This window comes from Hemitrygon akajei, chromosome 6, assembly GCF_048418815.1.
Source record: "Hemitrygon akajei chromosome 6, sHemAka1.3, whole genome shotgun sequence".
In the NCBI taxonomy this organism is placed as follows: Eukaryota; Metazoa; Chordata; class Chondrichthyes; order Myliobatiformes; family Dasyatidae; genus Hemitrygon; species Hemitrygon akajei.
In genome coordinates, this window is record NC_133129.1 from 113,373,138 (window position 1) to 113,399,528 (window position 26,391).

At 43.3% G+C, this 26,391-nt stretch overlaps 1 protein-coding gene across 1 annotated transcript in view; it reads left to right on the top strand.

Annotated features, from left to right (window-relative positions):
* Positions 1 to 306: 306 nt before the first annotated feature.
* mtch2 (mitochondrial carrier homolog 2) overlaps positions 307 to 26,391 on the top strand; it is a 51,679-nt gene continuing 25,594 nt past the window's right edge. The window contains exons 1-8 of the mRNA XM_073049065.1: positions 307 to 460; positions 12,635 to 12,719; positions 17,063 to 17,169; positions 17,753 to 17,779; positions 18,478 to 18,534; positions 19,206 to 19,263; positions 19,352 to 19,403; positions 24,477 to 24,536. Of these exons, the coding sequence (XP_072905166.1) occupies positions 374 to 460; positions 12,635 to 12,719; positions 17,063 to 17,169; positions 17,753 to 17,779; positions 18,478 to 18,534; positions 19,206 to 19,263; positions 19,352 to 19,403; positions 24,477 to 24,536 (533 nt within the window). The 5' untranslated portion in view covers positions 307 to 373. The remainder of the gene's footprint in view (positions 461 to 12,634; positions 12,720 to 17,062; positions 17,170 to 17,752; positions 17,780 to 18,477; positions 18,535 to 19,205; positions 19,264 to 19,351; positions 19,404 to 24,476; positions 24,537 to 26,391) is intronic.

Below are 26,391 nucleotides of genomic sequence, written 5' to 3' on the forward strand. Positions count from 1 at the left end.
ATTGGAGGGGGGTTAGGGGACTAGAGAGGAGGAGGAGAGGGGAGGTAGATTGGAGAGGGGTTAGGGGTAGTGGAGAGGAGTGGAGGGGGCAGGGGGAGTGGAGGGGATTAGGGGGAGGAGGAGGGGAGGGAGGAGAAGAGGGTGGAGGGGGAGGAGGATTGGAGGGGAGGGGGAGAAGGAGGATTGAAGGGGAGGGACGAGGGGGAGTGGAGGAGGATTGGAGAGGAGGGGGAATTGAAGGGTGTAGAGGGAATTGGAAGGGGGAGGGTTGAATCCGCCAGCGTCCGTGAAGGGAACCCGACGTGCCGCTCGTCACTTCCGCAGCCCGCCTACTGCCGGGGACACAGTTCCGGCGCTGCTCGGTGAGCCGGCAATGGCGGACACGTTGAGCCAGTTGTACCTTGGGGCGGGACTCACTGTCCTGTCACACCCGCTTATGTACGTCAAGGTGCTGATTCAGGTGAGTGGCCCCGGGGAGAAACCTTGTTGGGGGGGGGCAGGTCTCCATAGTGGCACTGCAGGCCGGGGTTGCAGTCCCCATGACAACGGGCCTGAGCAATCCCCTCATGACCCCTTTACCTCTACTTGACGTCGCCCTTCGCCTCTCCCAAATTGGTGACCGTCATCCAGTAACCCCTCCCAGCCTTTGCTCTTCTCCTCCCTGTAAACCCCCCCCCACCATGTGTTCTTTCTCTCCCCTAGCTTTTTGTCCTTCTGCTCCTTGTAACCACCCCCTCACCAACATCAACATCCCTGTGACTCTGCACCTTTTACTCTCCCATCCCTGTGTCACTCCACTCTTTGCTCCTCCCCTCTGTGATTCCTACCCTTTGCCCCTTCCCCTCCCTGTTGACCCTCCTCTCCACAGCAAGGGACCAGCCATCCTTTCCCATCTCTCATCTTGGTGTTCCCTTGTTCAACCTCGAATTATCAACACCCCCTTATTCTCCCAGTAATATCACCTCTAATGAATTATGATCTGTCAGCTCCCCCCTCCCCAATGGCAGTGCTGCAGGTGTATTGTGTTGTTGTGGGCATAGTGCTTTGGGTGATGCACCATCAGCCTTCCTAATCTGATGAACAGTGCTGGGGGAAGGCTGAGGGTGTTGTTTAAACACTGAAGATGTGTTGTGCTGTGTTGATTGGGGTGTTTTTTTTAAGAGACTGGATTCCTGATACTGGATTTATTGTCTAATCTTGCAGCTCCAGCTCACAGTAAAATTGCATTGTTGCAGCTGTGGAATTGCTTCACACAGGATGACGCCATTTATTACCCCAGCAACAATAAGGAAGGAAAACTTGGCTGCTTCCCATCTTCATAATTCCTTGTTCTTTTATTTTTGGGAGACCCAGATAAGTGATGGTCTCCCATCACTTTCTCACCAATTTACTTAAGTAACATTGCTTTGTTTCATTATAGAAGCCTTTTGTTGCTTATGAGCATTTAGAAAACACTTCAGAAGAGTTTAGCAATAATATAATTAACTGCTTTTGGCCTACTTCAAGGTCATAGAGTATGAGGTTTTCTCCTCTAGCTTCAAGATCATAGGAAAATGGTACTATCTGGCTTCACCATCAGACAGGCTCTGTCTGTCCATTTGGCTCGACTAAGAGTTTAATGAAAATCCATATTGCAGCATTAATACTGTTACCTGAAGGTTCAAACTGAAGCATTCTCCTAGATATTCCACGCTGTGGGTGAGTGGTGGATGGGAAAGTGTGTCCCATTCAGGCCCACGCTCCAAATGCTGAAGTAAAGTCAAGTCTGTAAGATTGAGGGCTTGGGGAACGTATACCAGTCTAAACTTAAGAGAATTTGTGGGATTTGTCCTTAAAGAAATGTTTAGAATTACGACAGGTATTGATAAGATGGATGGCAACACTTCCTACCGACACTCAAACCCTGGTCTCTGCCCTGTCATGAACCTCCCTTTTGTTTTCTGTAGCCTCCTTACTTTAGCTCAACTCAAAACATCTTTAATCTCTTAATTTTCTCAAAAGTCAAAAGATTTTTAAAAAAATGTCAATCTGAAATATTATTTGTTTTTCTCTCATTATGCCTCCTGACCTACGTATTTCCAGTATTTTTGTGCCAGTGAGTTTAAAGGCAGTAGTGTGACACAGCTAGTAGGGCCACTGCTTCGCGGTGCTAGAGACCCAGTTTCTATCCTGACCTCAGGTGCAGTCTGGGTAGAGCTTGCACATTGTCACTGCACCCACGTGGTTCCTCTCACCTTCCCAAAAATGAGCAGATTGGTTGTATAACAGGCTCCCTGATATGTAGAGTGAGTGCTAGAAACTGGCCTATCTCCTGCTCAAGGAACTAAGCTACCTGTCTAGTTTCTGACACCTTACCCACATGCCATGCATAGAGAGAGCTTGGCAGTGAATGGTTGTGATTTGCTTTGATGCCAGCAGGCCTGAATTTTTATTTTAATCAGCTGCTCGAAGTCTGAAATTAAAACAAAAATGTCAGCAATAACCAGGAAACCAGGCAGCAGCTGTGGGATGAGAAACAGAGTTAATCTTCAAGAGGCAAGACCTTTTAGTTTCTACTCTGCCCTCACCTTATCTATGCCCTTTCTTGAATCTCTCTATCTTTGTTGCAGGATGTATTAGCAATAAACATTTGCTCTCCAGGTCTAATAGCAAGGTGTAACTTGGGCACAAACCAACTCTGGCTTTTTGTGGGATATATGGAATATAGCTTATTTCAGGCCAAGTCAGGGCCCTGTCCCTCAGTTCTTGTGCCATTGGTAACTGTTACCAGCAGTTCCCTTGGTAACAATTGGTTCTGTTTCTGCAATCATACAGAACTCAAAAAAATAATTACTTGCATTGCTAATTTTCATCTTCCAGTTCTGGATTATTCTGTCTGTGTCTTACGGCAAACACTCTTTACACACACATTGAAATCTCCAGCTGTCTGAACTACACTTATTCCCATCCTACCTCCTGGAAGAATGCTGCTGTTGTCTCCTAGTTCTTCAGTCTTTGTGGTATCTGCTCTAACAATGAAGCTTTCCACACAGATGACGCTGAGGTGTCTAGCTTTATTCCAAGGATTCGCTTTACTGGAGATGACAAAGCCTTTGACTGTATGTCATCCATTTCTCACATATCACCTCTTCCTCCCTCAGCTGGACAGAGCAGAACAAGTTCTCCATGTCCTCACTTTCACTTGCAGTGTGGTCTCCTCTGCAACTGAGAAACCAAACACAGATTGAGTGACTACACCATTTCAATCTGTAAGAGTGACGCCGAGCTTCAAGCCTGTTCACTTGATATTTCCATCGCACTCTGACCCATCTGTTTGTGTCTTCCACCTTACTCCAGTGAATCCTGGTAGGGCACAATGCAGCATTTCAGACTCGACTTGATTTCAGATTCAACCCTTTCAGCTTTGTCTGTTTGTATCAGGCCTAGCCAACTCTTTTATAAGGTATCTATAATATTAATTCTGAAGTTCTCACTCCACTGACATTGCTGGGCATTGCCAACATTTTCCTTTCAATTCCAGTTCCCCAACAGGTCTGGCATGCATTACACAACTTAAAAAAAACATAGAAAACCTACAGCACAACACGGGCCCTTTGGCCCACAAAGTTGTGCCTATCTTAGAAATTACTAGGCTTACCCATAGCCCTCTATTTTTCTAAGCTCCAAAAGTCCCTTAAAAGACACTATCGTATCTGCCTCCACCACCGTTGCTGGCAGCCCATTCCACGTAATCACCACTCTCTGAGTAAAAGACTTACCCCCGACATCTCCTCTGTACCTACTCCCCAGCATCTTAAACCTATGTCCTCTTGTGGCAACCATTTCAGTCCTGGGAAAAAGCCTCTGACTATCCACACGATCAATGACTCTCATCATCTTATACACCTGTATCAGGTCACCTCTCATCCGTTGCTCCAAGGAGAAAAGGCTTAGAACCATAGAACATTACAGCACAGAAACAGGCCTTTTGGCCCTTCTTGGCTGTGCCGAACCATTTTTCTACCTAGTCCCACTGACCTGCACCTGGGCCATACCCCTCTCATTCATATACCTGTTCAAGTTTTTCTTAAATGTTAAAAGTGAGCCCGCATTCACCACTTCATCTGGCAGCTCATTACACACTCCCACCACTCTCTGTGCGAAGAAGCCCCCCCCCCCCCCCCCCAATGTTCCCTTTTAACTTTTTTCCCTTCACCCTTAACCCATGTCCTCTGGTTTTTTTCTCCCATAGCCTCAGTGGAAAAAGCCTGCTTGCATTCACTCTATCTGTACCCATCATAATTTTATACACCTCTATCAAATCTCCCCTCATTCTTCTACACTTATGTACCTTTTGCTTTTCGCCTCCTGAACCTCCCTCACACATCCTGTTTTTGTTCTGTCCATCCCAGACCAAGCCTTCCTGGAGCTTAAACTCACTCATTTCTTTTCCAGTTCTTGGAAAGTCTTCAACTTGTAACTCTTTCTTCCTCGTTCCAGATGTTGCCTGACCTGATGAGTGGTTTAAATTTTTTTTCTGTTTTTTTTATATGCTTGCATCTCCCTTTAAAGTATGTACAATGTAGCAGGAACCTTAGCTGATTTCTGCTGCGCAACAAGTTTCAATTTCTCAGTCAGTTTAACAATTAGCTGTAGAACAAACACGGCATCAGACCCTACAACATAATGTATTTAATGCATTCTAATACCAACTATTGCTTCATACCAACTTTGAGACTGATACACTGTTAATACAAATAATTTTGTACAGAAGCTGAAAATTGTGCAGTAATATAGTGTTCCATGGCTATGTATAAAATGATGCCTTGTAGGCACTCTCAGTCTCTGCACGCTCTGTCACCTTACTGAGTGCTCTTCCATGTGACACCTCCTCTGCGACCAGTGAAACAGTCACTTCACTGTGGACCTGATGCAACAGGCTGGTTTGAACAAGCACTGCTTCCAGGAGCTGGAGTCGCCTTAGACTTAGATACCTTGTTTTATCCAGTCCACGATAGTTGAAGAGTTGGGAAAGATGTCCGGACAAACAGATTTGTTCTCCTTGCAGAACCTGGCCTTGTAGAAGTAGTGCAGATGACTTGACTTCGCCCGCGACAAACACTCTGCAAAAGCCCGGTCACACTCGCATGACATCCTGTTGCACACGGTCTGCCCCTTGCACTCTGTCTGTGCTTTCTGACATGTGTAGTTGTACAGACCCCACTTGACGTGGCTGTGGCAGCCAAGGGTCACCCTGGTATGGTAGTAGCAGCAGTCGTGCAGGAAGCAGCAGTGGTCCACCTGGTCTACAGGCCTGCTGGAGCCCCCAGTTCCACAGTAACAGCCATAGTTGTGGAGCTTGAGAAAGGAGATTCTGAGCTTGGAGCGGTAACACCATAAGGTCACTGCCAAGTCAATCAGCCCTCGTCGCTCCCGGTCCCGGACTAAAGACTGACCCGGCTCACCACTGGGGCAATGGCACAGCCAGATTGTGCACAGAACCCATGCTGAGAGCCCCTTCATCATCTCGTCTGCTCACTTTCTGTAACTGTGCTCTCCAGGCTTATATTCAGTGCTGTCTCTCTGTCCTCCCATTCCATGCATCATGTGATCCTTGGCCCGCCCTTCTCACACCTCTCATTCACTGAAATCTGTTTCTGACCAGTGCAATTTGGTCTAAGCATTCCAGGTTATTTGTGCAGGTCTGAGTCAAGAAAAGAAGAGCCTTTATGTTTCCTTTGGCTGAAAATTGCCTAAAAACTACTTGATTGTATTTATGAGTGGGTGTGAAAATGAACACAGGTAGTGTTAGGCAAAAAAAAAGTGAAGTGGTTCCTGTACCTTGAAATCATAAATGTGAAGTTAGTGCATTTTTCATGGGCTTCCCACTCCTCTCATTTGCAGCTTTTTCAAGCAGTTAAATTGGTATTTGAGCTTTGGGTGTTTGTAAATTTGGTTGGATTATTGTTTCTTGTGGAATGTACACTCTGAGCAGGCCTGGTGGTTTTAATTGTGCATGCTCTTCTTGACACTTTGTGGGTTCTAGAGGACATTCCATTACACTGTGCCCTTCCACACCCTGAGAGGCAGATATCACACCATGTCCTGGGACTGGAGTACATTACAGAATCACTTTCACTTTATAACCCTGCTTGAGCTCTCAAGTCTTCCATCAGCTTCTTAAATTAAACAATCTCCCTCAAAAGATAAATGGCAGGGCAGCTTTTCTGAATTATGCTCCTAAAGTGTGGAATTCTATACCTAAAACTATAGGGGATGCAGGCTCAGCTGACATGTTAAATGCCAGCTCAAAACCGATTTATTTAGATTTTATAGGTAATAAACTTATTGCTTTTAATTAACATCTTGTCTTTTAGTTTCATATTTGTGCTTTATGCCTTTGTAAAGCAGTTTGAACTGCATTGTCTGTGTGAAAAGTGCTCTAAAAAGTTACTATGATTATATTTTCGTCCTGAACGGTGTTACTGTCTGTCACAGTATATGGTTTCACTGTCTTTGCTGTTCTTCATTGGAAATGTTTTTGCTTTTTTCATTCGTGTATGTGAGCTGTTTTCATCCGTCGTAAGTGTAGCTTGAAGGCCAATCTTCACATAGGGCAGCTGTCTTCCTTTGACTTTTAATTCCATCTTCCATGTTTCTCCCACCACTTCCCCACCTGGATCCCTCCAGCCAAAGAACTCTTACTTTAGTTTTAACCACAGTGGTTGTTGAGAATGTATTTAATGTTGGGGGCAGAGCTCAATAAAACCACAAGAGAAATGTATGTAATTTTAAGAAAATGTTGACACAAGTAATCATATCCATAGAATCAGATCATGTTTGGGTTTGCTATAGTTAGAAAGTTGCATCTTGAGTTTGGCAAATTTTTCCTCAGTATAGCAAGGGGTTTTCATTATTTGATTCAGCTGAAAACAAGATCATAGCTGCTTGTGCACAATTAAAGCAGCAGAAATGGGTAACAGAGTGATCTTGCCCACGTGTCTGTATTTGATTCAAAAGAGACCAGTGATCTTTGCACTCAGGATTATTGTCATAGTCAGCCCAAAAGCAAACTGACACACCATTTTCTGTCTGCTGCACTGTGTTCCATATCTCCTCTCAGTAAATCATTGTCTCAAATGAGATGGAAAGTGTTGTGCCGTTAGCCCAATTTCTACAGGCCAGGATTCATTTACAAACATCACCATCCTCATATGAAAACCGGCTGTGTATGAAGTAATTTTCAGCATGAATAATGAAATAATTGTGTTTTCTGTTTAGCTATTACTTGGAGAGACTGATTGTTCTGCCTCTGCTTGTTAGAACCCTCTATCCTCACCTATTAAGCTTTATTATGAAGTGGTAAAGAAGTTAAGTAAGAATGGTATTGTTGGAAACTATTTCTCAAACAATGAGGGAAATTTTAACAAGGCAGTTTACAGCATCAATTCCTCCGAGTTAAAATTGTGTACAATAGATAACATCACCATCATGCCCAGCATATTTGACATTTTTGCTTTCTGTTCTTTACTCTAAACTGCATATTTTCCAACCATGATAAGTTTTAATCAGTTATTCCGGACGAACTGAGATGGAGATACCGAGGCTGCAGATTGGGTGAAAAGCAATGCAACAAGAGACAGAGATATAACCATATCTCCTGCCTGTCATTATGGGGAGCATAAGATCACTGGTAAATAAGATGGAGGAACTAGCAGTACTTGCAAGGACACAGAAGAATATCGGGAATGCAGTGTTCTGAGTTTCACTGAGACATGGGTTACACGAGCAAATCCCAGATTCCAAGGCTACTGTGAATGGGTTTTCAATGCTACAAGCAGATAATCTACAGTGCAGTAGAGGAAGGGAGGTGAGCTTGCTGTGCTTGTGAACAACAGATGGTGTAATCCTGGTCACATTTCTGTAAAAGAACAAATCTGCAGTCCAGACAGAAACTGCTTGCTGTGAATATGCGACCCTTTTATCTACCACATGAGATCAGCCATGCCATATTGCTCGTTGTCTAGATTTCACCTTCCACATTCAGTGTCTGATGTCATACACTCTACCATTGTGAGACTCCAGACTCAATGCCCAATGTGTTCATTGCAGTATCGGGAGACTTCAGCCGTGTTTCTCTCTCAACAACCCTACCCAATCAGTTTGTCAAGTGTCATACAAAAGGAAATAAAGCTGGACCTCTTGTATGCAAATGTTAAAGATTCATCCATAGCTCTTGCCCCACTTGGAAGATCAGATCACAACCTGTTTCACCCCGTGCCCTTGTATAAGCCCAAAGTGCAGCAACAGCTAGTTGCCACTAAGATAGTAAAGAAATGGTCTCCAGAGGCCGGGGCTATCGAGGCTTTGAAGGGCTGCTTTGAGGTTACTGACTGGAATGTGCTTTCTGAACCATATGGGGAGGATATTAACAGACTTACTAATTGCATCACTGGCTTCATCAAGTTCTGTGTGGACACTGTAACACCATCAAGGACTGTTTACTGTTTCCTTACCAACAAACCATGGGTCACCAGTGATCTGAAGGCTCTTCTCACCACAAAAAGAAAGTCTTTAGATCAGGATACAGGGAGGGGTTGAAACATGTGCAGAGGGAGCTAAAGAATGAGATCAAGGTGGCTAAAGAGGAATACAGAGAGATGTGGAGAACAAGCTTGGGCAGAGTAGCACACGTGAGGTGTGGAGAGGCATGAAGAACATCACAGGCTTCAATCAGCCTAGCTGTAGAGCATTGGAATGCAGCCGTGAATGAGTTAAACCAATTCATCAATAGGTTTGACAGTTGCCCTCCTGTACATGCTCCCCTCAGCACACCAGCGCAGGTGCAGGGGCACCCAATGCTCCCTCAGCACCAACGCCTCCCCTCTTCCCTCAACCCCCCTCCAGTTCAACACTGTGGATGAACAACACAGGCTACCACTGTCTACATCCCTTCCTTGCCCTGTAGCTACCATCTACACCTCAACATAACATTTGCTATCATCCTAATCTTTACCTCCCTCAGCCCCCACCTTCCACCAACTTCCTGACATACCAATTGCCATCATCCCAATCTTCATCTTCCACCAACACCCCAGTCATCATGGACTCATCTTCACTACTGAGCAGGTGAGAAGGGCTCTGGGGAAACTCAGACACGGCAAAGCATTGGGACTGGATGATGTGAACCCCAAGGTCCTGAAGGAGTGTGCTGAACAGCTGTGTGGAGTTCTCCAGTGCATTTTCCATCTGAGTCTCAGCGTGGAAAGGGTCCCAACTGTGTGGAAAACATCATGCGTGGTCCTAGTACCCAAGAAGGGCCAACAAAAGGTTTTGAATGACTACTGTCCAGTGGCCCTGACGTCACACGTCATGAAAGACCCTAGAGAGGCTGGTCCTGGCTCACCTCTGACCCCTGGTCGAATCAGCCCTCAATCCCCTGCAGTTTGCCTATCAGCTGCTCATTGGAGTCAATGATGCTGTCGGCTATCTGCTGAACAGAGCCTACTCCTACTTGGATAAGCAGGGCAGCACTGTGAGGACTGTTTTTTATAATTTCTAATTGTCTTCAATACCATACAGCCCTCATTGCTGAGGAAAAAGCTCCGTTCAGTGCAGATTGGCACTTCCATTGTATCCTAGATAATGGACCACCTGACTGGCAGACCACAGTTTGTGTGGCTTCAGAGCTGTGTGTCAAGACATGGCAAAGAGCAGCACTGGGGCCCCAGAGGGGACTGTATTGGCTCCCTTCCTGTTTACCCTGTATACCTTGGACTTTAGATAGAACACTGAGTGATGTCATCTGCAGAAATTGATGACTCAATGATAGTTGGGTATACGAAAGGAGGACAGGAGGATGAATACAGGACCCTAGTGGAGGACTTTGTCAAATGGTGCAAACTGAACCATCTGCAGCTCAACATCAGACAAAGGAGGTGGTGATGGACTTTATGAAGCTCAAGCCTGCACCGCTCCCTGTTACTGTTGAAGATGAGGATGTGGATGTGGTGAGGACCTACAAGTACTGGGGGGGTGCAGAGTGGAGCACCAACACAGTGTACAAGAAGGGCCAGAGTCATCTCTACTTCCTGAGGATACCGAGGTCCTTTGGAGTATGCAGGCCTCTCCTTCACATGTTCTGCCAGTCTGTTGCTGCCAGTACCATTTCCTATATGGTGGTGTACTGGGGCAAAGGTGTCAACACGGGTGATGCCAACAGGCTCAATAAACAGATTAGAAAGACTGGCTCTGTTATAGGAGTCAAACTGGACACACTGGAGGCTGTGGTAGAACAAAGGACCCTACAGAAAACCCTGGCAATTCTGGACAATATTTCTCACCCTCTACATGCCACCTTGGCTGAACAGAGAAGCATTTTTAGTAATAGACTAAGACAACTTTGCTGCTCCAAAGAGCGCTATATGAGGTCATTCTTACCCTCGGCCATTAGGCTCTATAATGAGTCAGCCTACAGCTGAGGAAGTGATGATCCCCTCCTTTTAGACTGTAGTAACTCTTTAAAAAATTATTTCTACTTTTCTAATATTTATATCTGTGCGCTTGTAATGGTACTGTGACACTATAATTTCCTTTGGATTATATAAAATATCTATCTAATTTGAACAAACTCATTATTCAGCAAAGTCATTACCTCATTAATATATTTAACAACAACTTAAAGTTATTTGAAATCGTTAACCCAGTTACATTGCAGAAATTATTAAGTCAGGTATTTTTAGGAATGAGAATGCCTCAATGTCAACAGGAACTTATGGGATTGGAGTTAACTTGTTTCATTGAAAGAGTTACACACAAAATCTAGTTGTGGAGACCGGAATGAGCCATTCAACCCATAGGTCTAGCTCCCCCATTGGTTGAGATCTTAGCTTACCTGTACTTCATTCCTGCTTAATGTCTGTTAATCATGGGTTTGAAATATTTAGTAGACCCCCCCCCCCACCCCTCCCCCCAGCCTCAGCTACTTTCTTGGAAAGAGGGTCTCAGATTTACTCTACCAGCCAGTTGGTAATAGATACCTGTTTTGGGTGTGTTAAATCATTGGTTAATTCTAGGATAGAGGAAAGTCCTATTTGAACATAGAATGCAGATCATAGAATAGTACAGCACAATAACAGGCCCTTCACCCACAACGTTGTGCCAAACCAGCTAAAAGGTAAATCAAAAAATCTCCAAAACTAATCCCGTTGACCTATTCAATGTCTGTATCCCTCCCTCTTCCTCTTATTCGTATGCCTATCTAAAGAGCTCTTAAAAGCCTCTAATGTATTTGCCTCGAACACCATACCAGGTGGCATATTCTAGACATCCACAGTTTTCTGAGTACAAAAGTTACCCCTCACATCTTCTTTGAACCTACCCCCTCTCACCTTCAAAGCATGCCCTCTAGTATTAGACATTTCTACCCTGGGGAAGAAAACACTCCCTGTCTACTCTGTCTATGCCTCTCATAATTTTATAAACCTCTGTCAGAACTCCCCTCAGCCTCCAGAGAAAACAAACACAAGCTTTGTCCAGTCTCTCATGATAGCACATGTCACCTAATCCAGGCAAGCACCCTGGTTAACCACTTCTGCACTTTCTAACATAACTTAGTGACTTTTGAGCTCAATGCCTCGACTAATAAAAACAAGCATTCCCTAAGCCTTCTTAACCACCCTGTGTAGCCCCTTTAAAGGAGCTATGAACTTGGACCCCAAGATCTCTCTGCTCAACAACACTGTTAAGGGTCTTGTACTGCTCCTTGCATTTGCCCTACCTAGGTATTGTGAATCTCTGTCAATGTACAGCACGGGAGAGGTATATTGGATAAAGATATGGCCCTGTCCCACTGCAGACACATTTCAGGTGCAAGCCTGGATGCGTGTTGGGAGACAGGGTGGACAATGTATGAAGTTCTGGAGATCTGGAACAGTCTCTCAAACAAGGAGAGCAGGTGGATGGTGGTGCAGAGCCACATGTTGGCACAGCAAGGACGTATGGGTACTCAAGACAGCATCCAGCCACGGGCGTGACCTTGAGCCACATTTGAGAGATGCTTATTGTGCTGTATATCAGAAGTGAGCATGCAAAATGTGAGTGAGAGAGCATGAACAGATGAAATATTGAAGGTTGAGTCCTGGCAGCAATGCATGGTGTGGGTGAGACCTGATCTTGGTTAAGTGCACTCCACTGTACCATAGCAATTATGGGGACAGAAAATAAAAGTGGCACTCTTTGAACCAGGCTATTTTAAGTAGCTGTGTGTTTACTGTGTCTCACTCAATGGTGGCCTGTTGCAGAGCTTGCTGGCTGTGTCTTTACTGACTCTCATTAGATATATAAGTTGTGAAAAGAAGATGTAATTCTTTAGCACCTCCGAAACTATGGACAGGTCAGAATAATGGAAATAACATGGCTAGTGGTTTTCATGTAAGCAATGCAGCAGCCAGTGCCTACACAATGAGTTTCCACGAGTGGTACGGGTAAACATTACAGAAGAATAAATGTTGTCCAGGTTATTGTCAACACTTCCCTCAGTATTCCATGGAAGAGTATCGTGGGATATTTTGCATTTATGATGTGAAGGAAGGCTCATCGTTGAGGTGATGGCTTGCAGTTCAACCTGATAAAGTTGTCTTTCTCTTGTTGCTAGGTTGGTCATGAACCACTGCCTCCTACTCTAGGCCGGAACATCTTCGGACGGCCCGTTCTCCAGCTGCCTGGGCTCTTTGCTTATGGTAAGTATCAAAGTAAAGTAGAATAATGAATGTGCTGCAGATGCTGTTTGCTAAAGTTCCTGCATTTTGGATATCCTTAGGCACAGGGTAGCTAGAGTATTCACTGTGTAACACTCTTACCAGGGCTCGTATACAAACTTAGCTCTTTGGCTAACTCTGCTAATAGCCACATGACTCGGTGGTGAGAGGGCCACATTTCATAAACAATATACGTCTAGGGTTGGTATGATTTAGGGTTCAACCAAACAGGAACATTGGGAATTCTGATTAAATTTGAGTCAATTTGAGCAAATGCTGTGTAAATGCTGTCCATACATAATTATTGTTTGGTAAGAAATAACACTGGCCAACCAATTTTTTTCAAAAGTGTTGCTTCCTCAGAATTTTTTGTTTATGAGATTCTGTTTGGAGATGAACTCAAATATAATTACAGACTACTTGTATCACATAGGAATTTGGAGAAACAACAAATTAACTTTTATTGAATATAATGTGTTTAATTGCATAATGGTGCTGATGCTTTGCAATAGTTCAACTAAGTTAAAAATATTTTGTTAATTATTTTCATTTGTACTCTGTGTCTAAGGCTTCTTGCTTAAGTGTCCAACAATAATTTGCTAGCATTGATGGATTCCAGTTGCCCTGGTATCTTTTCTCCATGTCCTAGTGAAACCTTCCACCATGCTCGTCACTAACAGCACCAAGATTTGCAGGGAAGAAGTCTAAATGGGAATGCAGAAAATGAATCTTTAGTGACGTTGTATTTCATGGTTTTATATGCTTGAAGCATGCTTTCAACCAGCTGCATGTAGTTTGGTGCTCTGTAGATGCCGAGAAAAATTTCAACAATTTCCTTGAATGCCTTCCATGTGATTTTCTCTGGTCCCACTAGAATTTCTTCAGATTACCTGTCATTGATGACCTGTTTGATTTGTGGACTAACAAAAATGCTTTCCGTAATCTTGGCATCAGTTATTCTGGGAAGCATCTGTCTCAAATATCAAAATCCTTCACAGAAATTTTTGTGCCTGATGATGGCAAATTCCATCCCTACAGTCCTGAACCCAATAACTATTACTAAAACCTATCTTGCCGTGCAGCAGCCGTGCCGCCTATGCATGCCTGGACAAGATAGGAAACTTTCCAGCTTACATTGTAGGCAACATTTTAATTGACTTGAATTATGAATTGAAATAATAAACTTATTTTTATTTTTAAAATGGTGCGTGATAGAGAAATTTCATGGTGATTTTTATGATCAGTAGCCCAAAATTCATAAGATACACGTAAAGGTATTCAGGAAGCAAAATCTTTGTTGTCCAGTGGTAATAAATCGTGCACAATATAAAATTATGCAGAAAGTATATTTATCAATTTCAGCTTTATCAAACAGTTAATAGGAAAAATAAAGGAAAAAAAAAGGGCCCATTACAATTAAACCAGTGAAAATATGCACATAGTCATTAGATAGATAGATAGATACTTTATTCATCCCCATGGGGAAATTCAACATTTTTTCCATTAGAGCTCGTGTCATGTCTGTGGTGGACGGGTACACCACTTTACTCATGGCGCTGTATTCTCATCACCAATCACAGGTAGAGCTTCCATTTCATGGACTCCTTCATGTCGTGAAGCACTCCTTGCATTAGGGTCTCCCCTTCAGATCAGATCCTCTAGCCATTCTCCCAAATACTGTCTCCTCCACATCTCCCACCAAAAGCGTTTAATTGGAGTAAGGGGAATTATGAGGCTGTCAGGCAGGAAATTGGAAACAGATGTTCTCAGGGAAAAGTACGGAAGAAATGTGGCAAATGTTAAGGTGATATTTGTGTGGAGTTCTGCATAGGTACGTTCCGATGAGACGGGGAAGTTATGGTAGGGTACAGGAACCGTCATGTACAAAGGTTGTAGTAAATCTAGTCAAGAAGAAAAGAAAAGCTTACAAAAGGTTCAGAGAACTAGGTAATGTCAGAGATCTAGAAGATTATAAGGCTAATAGGAAGGAGCTTAAGAAAGAAATTAGGAGAGCCAGAAGGGGCCATGAGAAGACCTTGGCAAGCAGGATTAAGGAAAACCCCAAAGCATTCTACAAGTATGTGAAGAGCAAGAGGATAAGACGTGAAAGAATAGGACCTATCAAGTGTGACAGTTGGAAAGTGTGTGTGGAACCGGAGGAAATAGCAGAGGTACTTAATGAATACTTCAGTGTTCACTATGGAAAAGGATCTTGGTGACTGTAGTGATGACTTTCAGCAGACTGAAAAGCTTGAGCATGTAGATATTAAGAAAGAGGATGTGCTGGAGCTTTTGGAAGGATCAAGTTGGATAAGTCGCTGGGACTGGATGAGATGTACCCCAGGCTACTGTGGGAGGCGAGGGAAAAGATTGCTGAGCTTCTGGCGATGATGTTTGCTTCATCAATGGGGATGGGAGAGATTCCAGAGGATTGGAGGGTTGTGGATGTTGTTCCTTTATTCAAGAAAGGGTGTAAAATAGCCCAGGAAATTATAGACCATTGAGTCTTACCTCAGTGGTTGGTAAGTTGATGGAGAAGATCCTGAGAGACAGGATTTATGAACATTTGGAGAGGTATAATATAATTAGGAATAGTCAGCATGGCTTTGTCAAGAGCAGGTCATGCCTTACGAGCCTGATTGAAGTTTTTGAGGATGTGACTAAACACATTGATGAAGGTAGAGCAGTAGATGTAGTGTATATGGATTTCAGCAAGGCATTTGATAAGGTACCCCATGCAAGGCTAATTGAGAAAGTAAGGAGGCATGGGATCCAAGGAGACATAGCTTTGTGTATCCAGAACTGGCTTGCCCACAGAAGGCAAAGAGTGGTTGTAGACGGGTCATATTCTGCATGGAGGTCAGTCACCAGTGGTGTAACTCAGGGATCTGTTCTGGGACCCTTACTTTTCGTGATTTTTATAAATGACCTTGTTGAGGAACTGAAGGGGTGGGTTAGTAAATTTGCTGATGACACAAAGGTTGGAGGTGTCGTGGATAGTGTGAAGGGCTGTCAAAGGTTACAGCGGGACATTGATAGGATGCAAAACTGGGCTGAGAAGTGGCAGATGGAGTTCAATCCAGATAAGTGTGAAGTGGTTCGTTTTGGTAGGTCAAATATGATGGCAGAATATAGTATTAAAGGTAAGACTCTTGGCAGTGCGGAGGATCAGAGGGATCTTAGGGTCCGAGTCGAAAGGACACTCAAAGCAACTGCGCAGGTTGACTCTGTGGTTAAGAAGGCATATGGTGCATTAACCTTCATCAATCGTGGAATTGAATTTAGGAGCCGAGAGGTAATGTTGCAGCTATAAAGGACCTTAGTCAGACCCCACTTGGAGTACTGTGCTCAGTTCTGGTCACCTCACTACAGGAAGGATGTGGAAGCCATAGAAAGGGTACAGAGAAGATTTACAAGGATGTTGCCTGGATTGGGGAGCCTTATGAGAATAGGTTGAGTGAACTCAGCCTTTTCTTCTTGGAGCGACGGAGGATGAGAGGTGACCTGATAGAGGTGTATAAGATGATGAGAGGCATTGATCGTGTGGATAGTCAGAGGCTTTTTCCCAGGGCTGAAATGGTTGCCACAAGAGGACACAGGTTTAAGGTGCTGGGGAGTAGGTACAGAGGAGATGTCAGGAGTAAGTTTTTTACTCAGAGAGTGGTGAGTGCGTAGAATGGGCTCCCGGCAATGGTGGTGGAGGCAGATATGGTAGGGTCTTTTAAGAGACTTTTGGATAGGTACATGGAGCTTAGAAAAATAGAAGGCTATAGGTAAGCCTAGTAATTGCTAAGGTAGAGACATGTTCGGTACAACTTTGTGGGCCGAAGGTTTTGTTTTCTGTTTCTAAAAGACCAATAACCTAACCACTGTCCGTCACAAATGTCTCTCTAGAACTTTCTCCTGATCCTACCATCCTGATTGACACAACATTCCTGTTGAACAACATGGCTCCTTATCTTTAGTCAAAACCAAAATATTCTACCAGCAGGACACTGCTTTTACAGAAAACTGCTAAAATGAAATATCTTCAGTATAACAGTAGAAATCTCAACCAGGGGATTACAACTGTTTATGCTGTATCTGCCCTGGTAATGTGAGATAGGCAGCCTGAAAGAAGCTCAAGCTGAGCATGGTGATCCTTGGTGGGCACTGTAAAGGGAGTTTGACATTATACACCTGTTTAACTGCCCTTCAATGTAAAGAGAGAGAGGTTGCTATGAATTGGCAATGTAAATTCTTGTTTTGAATCCTGACAATATTCTTCTATTGTTGTAAACATTACTTGCAATAGCATTAATACTTAATTGTCATTTGTCTTGCAGCCAAGCACATTGTGAAAATTGATGGAAAGCGAGGCCTTTTTAAAGGCCTAGTTCCCCGGCTGTGTGCAGGTACCATTGGGACGGTCGTACATAGCAAGGTGCTGCAAGTGAGTACACTATCAATGGTGAGCCGAGGAGTCGTACTACTGTACTAGTCACTGCATCAGGGAATGTTGGGCACTATCCCATGATGAGTTCATGGCTCTTCTCACAGTAAGCTATGTCTGTCACAGTGTGCTGACTTAGTATGCACTGATCTGCATTGGATCGATTATGAGAATGTTTCAAGTATGCATGCACCAATTGATTGGGCAGTGAATCAATTTGGCCTCCTATGCGTGGAGAGCTCTCCCTTTTCGTGCAGGTTTTCAAGTGTGCATGTCTTTTTGCCTCAGCGGACCTGCTTCATAGCTCCCACAATGTAAGTTGCCCAGCATGTACCATTATCAACATGCCTCAGTAAATATGTTTAATCATACTACTCTGTTGTTCTTCTTGCACTGTGCATATGTAACAGTGTACCTTACTCCACAAGTAGACAAGGCTGGGAAGCTGGGATGCTCGAAGCCGGGAAGGAGCTGCTAGTAGATTAGGAATTGAACTGCTAGCTGAATATGACCACTTCCTTTACAGACATATCCTCAGTTGTTCTGCAGTCCCTTCCTCTCTCACTCTCTCATTTTGTTACAGCACTACCATGATTCAAAATCTACTGAGGTGAGTGTCTGCTTTGCAGTTGAACTCTTTCTAGTTGTGTCTCTGTACTATTGCAGATGAAAATAGCTGACCTTATGTAGAAAAGAATGTGTGGGGGAACAGACAGAAGCTGTTATCAGGAGCCACATGACACTGAGTTATCCACTTAAGCAACTGCACTGATTTAAGCTGTCAGGGGAAACAGATCTCTCATCCACTACCTTGGGCTCTTGGTAGAAACCTTGTCCATTTACTAAGTAGTCTGTTTCTGAAATTGATTCCTCTTTTCATAGACACTCAATCACCATTATTTCTCATCAGGAGCAGTTGTCCTTGCTCATGGAATTCATTTTCTGTGCATAAATCACCCTACTTCAGTCTGCAACCATGTTATGTGTGTCCATTATGCTGTATGCAAGACCACACCATTTGTTTGAGCGGACTGCAGGATGTCATATTTTGTTTGTAAACCATCCGGATCTCTTGTTTGCAATCTATTCCTTAACTTTCATTGGTATTGTGAATACATCTTTTCTAAATGGCAAAGTAGTGCCTCTTTCCATAAGTTTTCTTCAGTTAATTGTTGATGTAAAGCTAGGTATAATGTAAGCCAACTGACAATTCAAGACTTCCCTTCATGAATGAAATGAACACTAGTACTTTGCAGACCTTCACTGCACTGGTTACTTACCAATGATAGTTTTTATTTTTCCTTGCAGTGCTTAGAATTGGGAAAGCTTGCAGATTCATCTTCATTGTACCGTGTGTTTGAAGAGGTAAGTTTGGGCTGGCCTGCTGAAGCTCATTATCCAGGACAATGAAGCAAGGAACCTTTCCTTTAATTTTTAACATACTTGCAGGAAAAAGTACCATTTGCAGGAGTGAAGTAGAATCAAATGTTGTTGCTGATGTACATAGATACACAGTATGACATAACCATCTACTCCTGCATTGCAGTGATTCCTTATCGTCCTGATTGTCCTGTTGATCCTTCGATACCACTTGACTATCCAAATGAAATGTTGGATGCCAGTTTTATTAAAACTGGTCCGCTCAGAGCCCTTTGTTTGTTGATGTACCATGGTCAGTTCTTCTGTCACATTATATTTCAACCTTTATTTTAAGCAGAATTTACCTCTTTCTCCTCAAACCAATTCTTACCTCACATAAAGTAAGCAATACCCATCACCTTTGTCTAATCTTCAATATCATTATCATGTCAGTCCTCATCAAGTCCTCAATGTCCACCCCCTTCCTATTAATGTTTCTTTAACAGTACTGGGGGTATTATCATAACCGTCAACTTTGCAGGGCTATAAATTAATTACAACACAATTAGTTAATGAATGTATCTCCCTCTGCAGTTTAACTTCTGCTGACTGGGCCACAAGAGGTTTGACCAATGGGACATCTGTGCTTTTAAAATAAGTATTTTCTTTGTTCTTAGACAACGCGGGAGATGATTGCTCGCTCCACAGCCACTATTGTCACCCACCCCTTCCATGGTAAGATTGCTGCTGCCTTTAACAACATTTACTATATTGCATCAGTGAAGAATGCACAGAGGTGTAATGTGAAGTTGTCTCATTACAGTGATTACCTTGAGATGTATGATACAGTTCATTGGACAGGAAACTAAGTACAGGTGAGTGCAGAGAATTGACTGGTCAAGGATAGGCTTGGGAAGCTGGTGGTGATCCAGATGTGATGAATGTTTCCTTCACTAGATGGTAAAGAAACATTGAGCACCTAGGACATGCTGGAAGTGACTGCAGCAGATTTGCCTCTCAGTTCATGGAATAAAAGTAATTTATGACTCACTCGGAGGGCATTCCACCAACCATATACATGCCAGTGTTGTACATTGGTGGAAATGTTTATATTTTATTTGATTTTATTGAGATACAGTGTGGAGTAGGCCCAGCAATCCCCAATTTAACCCTAGCCTAATCACAAGACAATTCACAATGCCCAGTTAACCTACTAACCGGTATGTCATGGAAGATGCAAGGAAACCAGAGCACCTGGAAGTATCTGGAATTGTCTCCAAATTATAATCCACCCTCATCAGCGGTGTTCCATGACCACGTACGTGGACTCAGCACATTTGTAGTGCACAACCACAACATCAAACTCTGGAGAATGTGCATAGCCACATCCAGATTTAAAATGCAAAATCTAAGGCATAATCATTTTCAAAGTGCACACATCATGTTGGCATCTATGATGTATACAGTAATGCAGTAGAGACACAGCCTGTCACTGAGTGTGTGCACATAGTGATGACATGAACTCAGGAGCATTTGATGAACAAATGTATCGATGCTCCTGTTCGCACACTGGAGTGTTTGCCCAAGCATGGCATAGGAATTTAGGTGTATGCTCACAGGCATATCAATTCAAAACCGTGGACATTTGTGCAGCATGTTAATTTAGGATTTTGCACACAGGCACAGAATATTAACTCAAGTGTCCTCATGGGCATGGCATATGAATTCAGGAACATTCACATGGGCACAGCATGTTAATTCAGCAATCTGTACACAGGTATGACATACTGTTTCAGGAGCATGTGTACATCTGCAGTGTATTGATGGTTGAACTTGCACACAAGCACGGCTTAATCAAAGAAGACTGGACAGGCTTGGCTTGTATCTGCTTGGAGATGAGAAGAGAGAAAGTGAACTGAATGAAATCTTGAGGGTGGATGTAGAGAGGATTTTTCCTCTTGTGGAAAAACTAGAATTTGGGGGTCATAGTTTCAATATGTACTCCAATTTAAGACAGCGATCAAGTGAAAATTTTCTCTGAGGATCACAGCTCTCTGGAACTGTTCCTCAAAGAAGCAGAGTAGATTTTTAATCTTCTTAGGTAGATTCTTACTAAACAAAGGAGTAAATATTGCCAAGGGAATGTAGACTTGAGGTCACAGACAGACTAGCCCTGAACTAATGGAATGGTGGAGTAGAGTTGAGTAGACCTATCATCCCCTCATGCTTATATCTGAATTCTGCAGTATGATAATGACTCACATATTAATACAAGAGTGTGTACATGAATAGCATATGAATTCAGGGCAATGCCTACAGATGATGTGTGTGAATTCTCTAAATATCTTATGACATAGGAGGAGGCTGTATGGACTAACAAATCTACACCAGTAAATGGATTCAGGAGGGCGTGCATAGGCACTGTATTTGAATTCCGAAGCTTTTGCATAGGCGTGGCGTTTAAACTGAGGACCATGCACACAACCAGGGTGTTTGATGTTTAAGTGTATGCATTGATCCAGGGACCTGTGCATATCAACAGACTATTGTACAGAACTCATACACAGCCAGAGCATACAGACATTATCAATTGCATGACCATCTTCTATTGGTGCTCAAGCATGCACATAACCAGAGTTTATTAAAGCTGGAATACGTGCACAGTTGTACTGATACTCAAGTGTCTGTCCAACCATGGTGTGCTGTGTGCATTCAGTGATCTGATGCATGAAATGGTGTATCATCTGGTGTGATGATACTTGAGTGTGCATACAGCTATAGCAGAGCATATAATGACTGAGCTTGCACAGTCACAAGCACAGTGAATGGATGATTTGTTGGTTCGTGTTACAGTAGTTACACAGATAGCTAGAGTTCTTGACAATAGACCTAGAGATATAATTCAAATCTTACTATGGCAGCAGAGAATTTAAAATTGAAGTTAATAAAGGAAAAAAAGTCTAGAATTTAATAAAATATTTGGTGTCAGTAAAGTTAGCCATGAAATTACTGGATTGTTTTTAAAAGTCCAGTTTGAACTATTACATCCTTCAGAGAAGGATATCTACCATCCTTGCTCACCCATAGCTTATCCAAACCAAACCCACTACTGTCGTTGTTTCTTACTTGCCTCCTCAGTTCAGAAGATGGAGGGATAGAGAAAACTGATTTGCATTTCTGATCACTCACATGACTACATTGGAGAGGATGCAGAGGAAGTTCACAAGAATGGAGTGTTCCATGCATGAGGAGAGTCAAAGTAGGCTGGGTCTCCTCTCTGGAGTAGAGGAGACTCCAGGCATAAGTTCAAAGCAACAGGAGAGAGATTTAAAGAAGAATTTTTTTCTCTCAGGGTGAATCTATTCCATATTTCACTCCCTGAGGGGTGGTAGATGCAGATATTCTAGCCTTAGAACCATAGAACACTACAGCACAATACAGGCCCTTCAGCCCTCCATGTTGTGCCGACTCATATAATCCTTTTTAAAAAAAAGTACTAAACCCACACTACCCCATAACCCTCCATTTTTCTTTCATCCATGTGCCTGTCCAAGAGGCTCTTAAATACCCCTAATGTTTTAGCCTCCACCACCGTCCCTAGCAAGTCATTCTAGGCACTCACAACCCTCTGTGTAAAAAAAAAACTTACCCCTGATGTCTCCCCTAAACCTCCCTCCCTTAATTTTGTACATATGCCCTCTGGTGTTTGCTATTGGTGCCCTGGGAAACAAGTACTGACTATCCACCCTATCTATGCCTCTCATAATCTTGTAGACCTCTATCAAGTCCCCTCTCATTCTTCTACGCTCCAAAGAAAAAAGTCCCAGCTTTGCTAAGCTTGCTTCATATGACTTGTTCTCCAAACCAGGCAACATCCTGGTAAATCTCCTCGCACCCTCTCTATAGCTTCCACATCATTCCTATAATGAGGTGACCAGAATTGAACACAATACTCTTAAGTGCGGTCTCACCAGAGATTTGTAGAGTTGCAACATGACCTCTCTACTCTTGAACTCAATCTTCTTGTTTATGAAGCCTAGCATCCCATAGGCCTTCTTAACTACCCTATCAACCTGCGCAGCGACCTTGAGGGATGTATGGATTTGAACCCCAAGGTCCCTTTATTCATCCACACTTTTAAGTAGCTGACCATTAATCCTGTACTCAGTCTTCTGGTTTGTCCTTCCAAAATGCATCACCTCACACTTGTCCGGATTGAACTCCATCTGCCATTTTTCTGCCCAACTCTGCAGCCTGTCTATATATTCTTGTAACCTTCGACAACCTACAGCTCCATCCACAACTCCTCCAATCTTCGTGTCATCCGCAAACTTATTCACCCATCCTTCCGCCTCTACATCCAGGTCATTTATAAAAATCACAAATAGCAGGGGTCCCAGGACAGATCCCTGCAGCACTCCACTCGTCACTGACCTCCAGGCAGAATACTTTCCTTCCACAACTACCCTCTGCTTTCTTCCTTTAAGCCAATTTTTTATCCAAACAGCCAAGGTTCCACTTATCCCATGCCTCATGACTTTCTGGATGAGTCTCTCATGAGGGACCTTGTCAAATGCTTTGCTAAAGTCCATGTAGACCACATCCACTGCCCTACCCTCATCAATTTCTTTTGTTACCTCTTCAAAAAACTCAATCAGGCTCGTGAGGCACGATCTTCCCTTCACAAAGCCATGTTGACTATCCATGAGTAGACTGTACTTCTCCAAATGCTCGTAGATCCTATCCTTAAGAATCCTTTCCAGTAGTTTGCAGACCACCGACGTAAGACTCACCGGTCTATAGTTCCCAGGTTTCTCCCTATTACCTTTTTTAAACAAGGGAACTACATTTGCCATTCTCCAGTCCTCCAGCACTTCCCCTGTAGCCAAAGAGGATTCAAAGATCATACTCTCAATTCCCACAACATCCTGGGGTGTATCATATCCAGCCCTGAGGATTTATCAATCTTGATGTTTTTAAGCAGATCCAGCACTACTACTTCCTTAATCTCCACATTGTCCAGCACACAGGCCGGCTCTACTTTGACCTCATCCTGATCAAGATCCTTTTCACTTGTGAATACTGAAGGAAAGTATTAATTTAGGACCTCCCCAACCTCCTCTGCTTCCAGGCACATGTTGCCCTCTTTATCCTTCGTTCTCTTCATCATCAGCCTTTAAGAAGTTTAGAAGGCCATTTAAATGCTAAGGCATAGAATGCTACAGACCAAGTGCTGGAAAGTGGGATTAGGTGAGACAGGTACTTGATGGGCATGGTGGCGAAAAGTGCCTGATTATGTGCATATGACTATAATAAATGATATCCTCATTCTGTGAATAGGTATGTCACAATAGCCCTTCAACCACCAAGTCTGCGTCAACCATTTATATTAATTCTTTATTCATTCTCCCCACATTCAAGTCATCTCCCCCGCAGATTCCACTACTCCCCCACACAATAAGGACAATTTACAGTGGCCAAGTGATCTACCAACCTGCATTGGAACAATGTACTGACAGAGAGTTAAAGAATGCATACAAACAAACGTATGAGTTTGCAGCTGGAGTAGGACACTCACCTCTGAACTGTTCCTGTTATTGAAAGCTTGTAAACTAAGTTTTGCATCCCTGCTTAACCCCCACCGTGCCTATCAAGAATCTACTTGTTTTAAAAATATTCAAAATTCTGTTTCTAGTGCTCTCTAGGGAAGAACTATAATTTGTGACTTTTGGAGAGAAACTATTTTGCCTCATCTCTGTCTTGGCTGGGCAATGTTTTTTTTTAACCAAAGTTCTATAAAAACTGTGCATCCAGTTACAGCACACTAATGCTGGAATGTACACACAACCAGTGTTCTGATGGAATACATAATGCTAAATTGATGTCAAAATGCAGATGCTGGATTTTTTTTTTGAAGATTGATAGTTTATTTGTCTTTAATTCTACAGTGGGGTATTCAGTTCGGTAGTTACAATTTACCGAGAAGAAGGATTATTAGGCTTCTTTGCGTAAGTATAATTTTAAATGTGAATGAATTACTCTGTAGCCTTGAAGCCACAATGATTGCTTATGCAGCTTTGAGGTGAGTAGACATCTATGGACAAGTTTAGCGACAGGAGATGTCCATTGAGTTACAGGAACTCGGAGGAACAGGCAGTTTCCATGGGCAACTAATGTTTTGGGTCAAGGCTCTAGTTGAGGACCAGCCCTGCTATGCTCATTATTTCTGTCTGTTCTTGCCTCACTGAACTTAACTGCACATACCTCTACATTTTAATGTCTCCTTGTCCAATCCCTTCCCACTTACATCTGGGTCACCTTGCATGCCTACTACTATTTTGACAACATCTGTTTCCCTGGCCCCACAACCTCATCCCTCATCAGGAAATAGTTTGGGGCCTTCTGCTTCTTTGTGGAATGAAAATCCAGCCAGTACCACTAACACTGACACTCTTATATGCCTGGCAGAACTTGTTCTTACACTGAACATCTCTCTTGATTTCTCTCACTTTCTACAAGTCAAAGCTGCAGCCTTGGGCACTCACATGGACCCCAGCTGAGCCTGTCTTTTTGTTGGTTACGTACAACAGTCCATGTTCCAAACCTGGTCTGGTACAACTCACCAACTTTTTCACCGTACATCAGGTGCTGTTTCTTGTTGTGTGGAATTCATAAATTGATCATATCACTACTGTCTTCCACTCCATCCTCAAATTAACCTGGACCATTTTTTACATCCCTCTTACTTTTCTGGATCTCTTTGTTTCTGTCTCCCAAGACAAGCTATCTTCTAATGTTTATCATAAATTTGTTGACTCCCTACAGCCATCTAGACCCCACCTCTTCCTACTTGGTCCCTCATACGTATTCTCTCAGTTTGTATGTGACTGCTGCATCTGTCCTGAAGATGAGGCCTTCCTTTCCAAGGTATCTGAAATATCTGCTATCAGGAAACATGGCTCCCCTTCTCTTGTAACTAATGGAGCCACTGTCACATCTCCATTGCTCACACTTGTGTTTTAACCCCACCTCTCCCTCACTCAGAATGGAGATGGGGCAACAAACAATCTACTGGAGGGACATCTGTGTTTGGGTGGGGAAGGAATTGTTGATGTTTTGGGTATAGACCATGCGTTAGGACAGGTAGCCAGTATAGAGGGGGAGTGGTGAGGCAGGAGACTGTGGTGAATGATGAACCAAGGAATGGTGAAGAACAATGGGTGAAATTGGGAGATAGAAGCAGGTGGATAATGGTTGCAGGTAGACTGAGCAGATGGAGTCAGTTGTGGAGGAGAAGATGTGACAAATGGTGAGATCTTGTTGCAGATTGCAGAAATGATGAAGGATGATGTGTTCATATGGAGTCTGGTAGGGTGAAAGGTGAGCACCAGGGAAACTATCTCTACTCATTCTCCTCATATTCAACATGGTAGTCTACAACTCAATGGTATGAGCATTGAATTTCCAATTTTCAAGTGATTCAACCCACCCCCCCATGATTTTACCTTCCTACCTGATCCACCCAGCCATCTTTCAAACCCATACTTTTCAACTCCCATTGCCCAGCTTCAGTCCCTTCCACCACCTAGTGTCATCCCTCCCTTATCTGCCTCCATTTTTCATCTTCCTTATCTATTGGATTCCAGAATCTGCAGACCTTGTCATCTCCACTATCACCACAGAATCTATCTCTACTTTTCTCCTTCCCTTCCCCACAGGCCTCCATCTAGCTGTTCATCAGCCCATTCTGCCCATCACCTTCTAGCCCTGCCTCACCCCTCCCCTCACCTCATTATATCAGCTATCTCCCCTCTGCACTCTCAGCTGACCATCCCTCTGTGCCACAGATGCTGCCTGACTCAC